We start from the raw sequence: 7,217 nt of genomic DNA on the forward strand, positions 1-7,217 counted from the left end.
AATATGTCAATAAGATAACACCATTTCTCATCAAATTCTTGTCACAGTTATTTCTGTATTTATTTCTGAGACAAGTTTGTTCTAATACATATAGACTGACAAAGTTGATAAATACAAGAAATACAATAAGCTTAATAAATAAGCTTTAATAAATCATTCTTTTCCATACGACCGAGCTGAAAATGTTTATTTTTTCTTATTATACAGTATATCACGTTCAACACTGATACACTTTACAGATTGAAAGATTGAAACAGATTTCAGAATGTGTGACCCTGCAAAGCTATAGTAGTGATGCCAGTTGAGCAGCATAGACAGACAAAAAAGGACACTGACCTCTGCTGGTTAAAGCAGACAATGACACTAGAGTATCACGCTTAGTGTCACAAACATTGATTGCAGTCTGATCATCTCTGATTGTGTTATTTAGGGGGTTAATGAGAGGTTGGCGACTGCTAGTACACTTAGTGGAGTGTTCTGGTTAGAGTCATCCATCCCAAACCACATGAAACACTCCCCAGCCTGAGCCGTAGCGTTCATTTGAGACCTTGCTGAGTGATCTCTGGGGAAGCGTCTTCTGAGTGTGTCTTCTCTGCCCTCTGTTTCCTGTTTAGGCAGGAAGTCTGTTCGATAAGCTGAGTGGTCCCACTTTGCTGTGCTAAGCGGACTCAAGGCTTCATCATAATGGCACAGGTAGAAATGAGAGTTATGCTGGCGACGCTCATCAAAACATTTCTTACGGCCAAAACCCTGAACACATACACAGGGAAATGGGTATAAAGATTTAAGATATAATAAATAGAATCACTGTTTATCATAATGATGAGCTCACCTGATCATACACGTCAACAGAGTGCTGCAGGTCTGTGCGGTTATCATGCGCTGACTGTGGATATTCTCTGCCCATTGTTTTCTGCCATAGAAAGCCTCAACATGAGAATGTTTCTTCATACAAGGATGAATCAGCATGATTACAGTGCAGTTAAAAAATCCTTTCCTCCAGACATTTGCTATCTGTAACCAGTGCTCGATGAAATTCTTTTTTGTAGTCAAACTAATTGTAGTCCATTACTGAATACAAATGACATGACTAAAATTGTAGTTAGTGATTAAATCAATTACATTACACATTTTAGACTTTTTGATGAATCATATTACATTACATGATAGTTTTCCAAACTGGGGTTTGTGGATACAGGGGTTCATAAATAAAAAAAACAAAACAACATTAAATCTTAAAAATGTTACATTAAAAGATATAAATAATTTTAAAATATTTAACATAATAATAATTAATTTTAAATAATTTATTAAATTTAAATATTATTATTTTAAAATTTAAAATAATTATTAATTAAACAAATTATATCAATAATAATTGACATATTATTTGTTTATACTGTGCGGTCTCTCAATTTTCCATGTAATTATAGCTAGCAGCTATAATTATAGTAGCTATTTCGAAACATAGGGAAAAAAAAAAAAAAAGAGTTTTATTATTAACTTACTGCCATGACATAATCATGCAATGAATAAAAAAGTAACTGTAATCTGATTGAGTATTTTAAAATCATTTAAAATAATTGTAATAACCTAATATTTAATCTAATATTTAATTTTTAAATATTTAATTTTTGAAATTTGATTACGTAATCCAGATTACATAATCAGTCACTATCTAGCACTGGCTGTAGTTTGCTGTACTTTGTAGTTGTAGTAGTAATCTGAATATGAAATACATGTAAGTTATTATAGTGCAAAATATCACTTTATTTGAATAGCAATAGCTAACCTTTTCAGGATTGATGAATATTTTGGGATATCTCTCCTCTGCTTGTGTCAGGGCTTGAGGAACTCCATGTGCCAGCATTGAACCTGTGCTCGTACACAGATCACCTGTTTGTCCAGTCTGTGACACACCAGTGTGAATAAACTGGAAAAGACGGGCAGGCACATTGATAAATAAATCAATCAATTAAAAAAAGAAAGAAAGAAAGAAAGAACTAGGCGAGAGCAGTGTAAAATTCAATCTAAACGCTTTCATAGGAAAGGCTAGTTGAAGAAGTGGTTATCTTACCCAGTTTCCACTCTTGTTCTTCTTATTAAAGTATCTCTTGCCTCCATTACTCATTGTCACTGCATGAATTTAAAATAAACACATAACTAAATTTACTACTAACTAAAGCAGGTGAACTCAGGTGAACGAGAGCAAACAGTGATTTTGTAACCATGGCAACAGAACGCGTACGATATTCATAAAGAGCCGAGCACTAAAAAACAAACACACAATCACAATAAATATATGCACTTTGAACACGCAATACCTGTATGTGGATATAACCTACTGACGTTTAAAATAATATTATAATATGATAAGAAACGTTTATAATAATATATAAAATTGTGTATTATCTATTTATATATATAGTAATAACTATAAACTAGCATGTGTATATATAGTAAAGCTAGCATGTATATATATAGTAATATAATCCTTTAAATAATCACATTCAATACATAAAATGTCGTGAATTATTATAATAATCTAAAATATAACGTAAAATAACATATAAATACAAAATCTAACGTAATTATTTTAGTTTAAAATACCGTAAATGCGTTTTACGGTAAATTATTTATATAACTACGATTAAAAAATCTAATATATACAAATAAACCGATATTTATGAGTATTTACTACATTATGTAACATATATATATATATAACACATTCATACTGATGTATTTTAAATTGTATGTAGTATTTTAGTCAAAAACACTGTGACACTTTTAATGCATTTCTACATTTTTCCACTCCTTTCTAGAAAGTGGCGTCGCTGACGTCACGTGTACTTCCGGGTGAGAGATACAGTAAGTTTGTGCTCAGTGAGAAGCTGCCCAGGTGATAGACATAGAACTTCCTCAGAGAACAGCGTTTATTTTTAGTCATCTGAGAGTTATCGATTAATCTGACAGATTTCTGCATGTCACTCACATATCGATATTTAAGATAAAACAGCGAGAAATGTAATGAAAAAAGCAACATGGTCTGCTGTGTGATCCAATAGTAGTAGTTAGTTTAGCAGATTTATGATCAGTTACAGCGTATGAGTGAAAGAAGCAGCGATTGTATGTTTTAAACGTTACCTTCGTGTAATTCGTCGTTTTGTGGAGGTTCTGGATGGATGAGTGTGGTGAATATGAGCTCTCAGGATAAGAAGACAGACTCAGATCCCAGACATGAGGAGGATCAGAGCAGCCCTGCATCTGAAGACAACAAGCAGGTCTGATAGTTTGTGTCCAGAGTCACTGCAGCCCTGTAACACAATAATGTAACACTGTAAGAGACTGTCATTACAGTAAGATGATGCCCATCACATACTGCAGCATTTAACACTGTCATGTTGCACTAATCATGTGTGGCTTTGCATTTCTGGAAATGTGGATGGAATGTTATAAAATCATAAGTTCAAAGATGTTCAGTCCCATTGAGATGAATGTTGTATGTAAAACATTTGTGATTTTAGGTTATTTGTCTGGGCAACAATGAAGTGAAGAGTCGTGCGGTAGTGAAGTACTCGGCCGCTCCGCCGCCCTCCTCCTATGCATTACTTCAGGAGAAGACCGACCTCAAGCTGCCCCCAGCAAACTGGCTGCGGGAAAATGCTCAGCTGGGCACTGCGGGGACCACCGTACTCGGATCCAGCAGGAAAAGCAAACCCTTCACAAGGTATCACTATTATTTTACATGTATGTATTTATGTATTCGGCAGATGCTTTTATCTTAAGTGACTTGCGTTCCATTTCCGTTGCATTCCCTGGAAATCAAACCCATGACCTTGGCATTGCGAGCGTCATGCTCTGCTGTTTGAGCTGCAGGAAAGCTCATGTTACATTTAATGTGAGCTTTTCTGTATTGCATTTCAAATGTATTCCATTTTACGTTACATTTAAAGGGATAGTTCACCCAAAAATGAAGATTCTGTCATTAATTACTCACCCTCATGTCGTTCCAAACCTGTAAGACCTCTGTTCATCTTCGGAACACAAATTAAGATATTTTTTGATGAAATCCGAAAGCTTTCTGATCCTCTATAGACAGCAATGCAACTGACACGTTCAAGGCCCAGAAAGGTAGTGAGGATATCTTAGTTTAAAATAGTCTTTGCGAACAAAAAATATTCTCGTAGCTTCATAAACGTGTGGTTGAGCCATTGATGTCACATGGACTATTTTAACGATGTCCTCACTATCTTTCTGGGCCTTGAACGTGTCAGTTGCATTGCTGTCTATGCAGGGTCAGAAAGCTCTCGGATTTCATCAAAAATATCTTAATTTGTGTTCTTACGGGTTTGGAACGACATGAGGGTGAGTAATTAATGACAGAATTTTCATTTTTGGGTGAACTATCCCTTTAATGTAAATGTGTATATATATATATATATATATATTTAGATGGCAGTGAAGCTGATCTTTCCGTGCATTCTTGTGTTTTCTTTGTTAACTGCAGTTTTGGGATGGCGTACGACTTCATTGACTGTATAGGTGATGATGTTGATGTTGTGTCTGATTCAGAGGTGAGTCTGTTGTATTGAGAATACAATATCTTCTTTATATGACACAATAAATGATTAAATTAAAATGGCTTTCTTGAATATTTGATTCTGATTGGTTGATCACAGCGCTCTGCTGTCATATTTTTGTATAATGATATTAGAGAATATAATTGAACATTATGCAGATAAACAGTTTTTTGTGAAATTATTAATGCTTTTATTCAGCAAGGATGTATTAAATTGTTCAAAAAGGACAGTAAAGACATGAATAAATGAATGAATGAATTATCAAATACATTGATAATAATAAGAGATGTTTCTTGCGCAGCAAACCAGCATATTAGAATGATTTCTGAAGTATCATGTGACACTGAAGACTGGAGGAATGATGCTGAAAATTCAGCTTTGCATCACGGGAATAAATTACATTTTAAATTATATTCAAATAGAAAACCGATATATTAAGTTGCAATAATATTTTACAATATTACGTTTCTTACTGTATTTTGGATCAAATAAATGCAGCCTTGCTAAGAGACCTTACATTTTGAATGGTTTATTTATGACTTTTTTTCTTGATTTAAACAGAATATCAAGAAGTTGTTGAAAATCCCCTACAGTAAGTCTCATGTCAGCATGGCTGTTCACAGAGTGGGCAGCACGCTACTGCTAGATGAATTGGACATTCAGGAACTATTCATGAGGTCATCACAGGTAACAGGAAATAGTCACTTTATTTCTCTTAGCTGTATTGTATTTTGTTATGGAGCCTCTAAATGCATCTCCATTTAGCCTTCTAGTGTCTATTCCTCAAACCTGGAAACCAAATACTGAATTATATAGCAGGAAAACATTTATTTCTGCTGTTCAAATGATGTAGGATGTATTTTATGTATGAAGTGAGTGTTTATGCCATCATAAGATTAACCTAACATTGCAAATGCCCTGTAGACTGGTGACTGGACGTGGCTGAAGGAGTTTTACCAGCGTCTGATTGACCAAAAGTGGCAAAGAAAGAAGAAAAGTAAAGAACAATGGAATGAGAAGGCCATCCTCTCGAAGTTTCTCTATTACAGGTGAGAACTGACTTTACACGATCTCATGACAGCACTGATTTCATCACCTCCCTTCACAATACTCTCCTGTGTTTCAGTATTAACAGTGATGGGACTGCAGTGCCTGTGCCGTCAGATACAGAGCAGGCGGCAGAAGAGGGTTGTGGGACGGCGGCTGAAGGACCGTCTTGGCCTGCCACCTACAACAGTTCCACCACTGAATCCGAGGGGTCTGCGATACCCAAGGAGGTGCGGTCAGCTTTTCCTCTGCTTCTCATTTCTCATGTCATGTGCTCTCAGGGAATCTGAGGCTGAATCATTCTGTTCACTGTGTTTCAGGAGCAGGTGGACACATACACTTTAGGTCACGTGTCTTCGGTTTCCAAAGAGCAAAATCTGCCCACATTGTTCAATGAAGGAGAAAATAGTCAGGTAATAACATTTCTTTAACATTCTGTAACTTCCAAAGTCATGTCTTGACCGGCATCTAAACATTTTGCCTTTACAACATTTAAAAAATATTTTTATGTAAACTTATGTATTTATTTTTGTGAATATTTGTATTTTGACTTGCTATTTTTCTTTATCTCTCTCACGGTCTCAGGGTTTGAGGAATGACTTTGTCCGGAATATTCTATGGACATTTGAGGACATCCACATGCTTGTGGGATCAAATATGCCCATATTTGGAGGTGGTCGATACCCAGCAGTCAGTCTACGACTCAGGTTAGAGTTCTACATTTGTTTAATTAATTAATGTATTTATTTATTTTGTGCCATTTCATATATTTTCAGGATGTATTTATCTGCTTTTGAATTATTTCCAAATTTATTACATTTGAAGGCTAAACTCTCTATACTAATGTTCAAAAGTTTGGGGTCAGTAAGATTTAAAAAAGTCATATTTTATTCAACAAGAATGCATTAAATTGATAGAAAGTGGCATATACATTCAGAATATTAAAAAAAAATCAATTTCAAATTAATGCTGCTCTTTTGAGCTTTATATTCATCAAAGAATCCACAAAATATTAAGAAGCACAACTGTTTTCAACTTTGATAATAATAGTTTCTTGAGCATCAATTGAGCTTTGCCATCACAGGAATAAATTACATTTGAAAGTATATTACAATAGAAAAAGGTTATTTTAAATGGTAGCAATATTTTACAATATTGCCGTTTTTACTGCATTTTTGATTAAATAGATGCAGACGTGTTGAGCATAGGAGACCACTTTCAGAAATAATGAGTTGATTTTGCTTTGGCTACAGTAGGTAATTCTAGTGGTGACAACAACCATGCATGTCACTTCTGCAGGCTGCGTCATACTCTGTGAGATAAAGTGTCACTCTTTTCACAGCTTTTGCCAGCACTGAGACACTTGCATGTTATTTCTCCTGCTCTTTTTCTAGGAAAAATTCACTCATCACTAAATGAAAACTTAAAGTGAAGACCTGATTATTTCAGGAGCCTTATCACAAGTTCATTGTTTTTGAATGTTGGTGCTACTTCTGCTATATTTTCACACTTAAAACAATAATTTGGTATTCCTCTTGTACCATTGTCCTCTTTTATGCTAAGAAATAAGTCACCTGGCAGTTCTCT

At 34.8% G+C, this 7,217-nt stretch overlaps 1 protein-coding gene across 1 annotated transcript in view; it reads left to right on the top strand.

The window, feature by feature from the left end:
- Positions 1–669: 669 nt before the first annotated feature.
- The window catches only part of LOC107729289 (erythroid differentiation-related factor 1-like), an 18,930-nt gene continuing 12,382 nt past the window's right edge, over positions 670–7,217 (top strand). The window contains exons 1-10 of the mRNA XM_016539755.1: positions 670–693; positions 2,826–2,871; positions 3,175–3,284; positions 3,528–3,730; positions 4,511–4,577; positions 5,145–5,270; positions 5,508–5,632; positions 5,710–5,860; positions 5,951–6,043; positions 6,216–6,337. Coding sequence (XP_016395241.1) covers positions 685–693; positions 2,826–2,871; positions 3,175–3,284; positions 3,528–3,730; positions 4,511–4,577; positions 5,145–5,270; positions 5,508–5,632; positions 5,710–5,860; positions 5,951–6,043; positions 6,216–6,337 — 1,052 coding nt within the window. The 5' untranslated portion in view covers positions 670–684. The remainder of the gene's footprint in view (positions 694–2,825; positions 2,872–3,174; positions 3,285–3,527; positions 3,731–4,510; positions 4,578–5,144; positions 5,271–5,507; positions 5,633–5,709; positions 5,861–5,950; positions 6,044–6,215; positions 6,338–7,217) is intronic.

The sequence above is a fragment of the Sinocyclocheilus rhinocerous genome, unplaced genomic scaffold (genome assembly GCF_001515625.1).
Source record: "Sinocyclocheilus rhinocerous isolate Xijiao unplaced genomic scaffold, SAMN03320098_v1.1 scaffold1268, whole genome shotgun sequence".
Lineage (NCBI taxonomy): Eukaryota > Metazoa > Chordata > Actinopteri > Cypriniformes > Cyprinidae > Sinocyclocheilus > Sinocyclocheilus rhinocerous.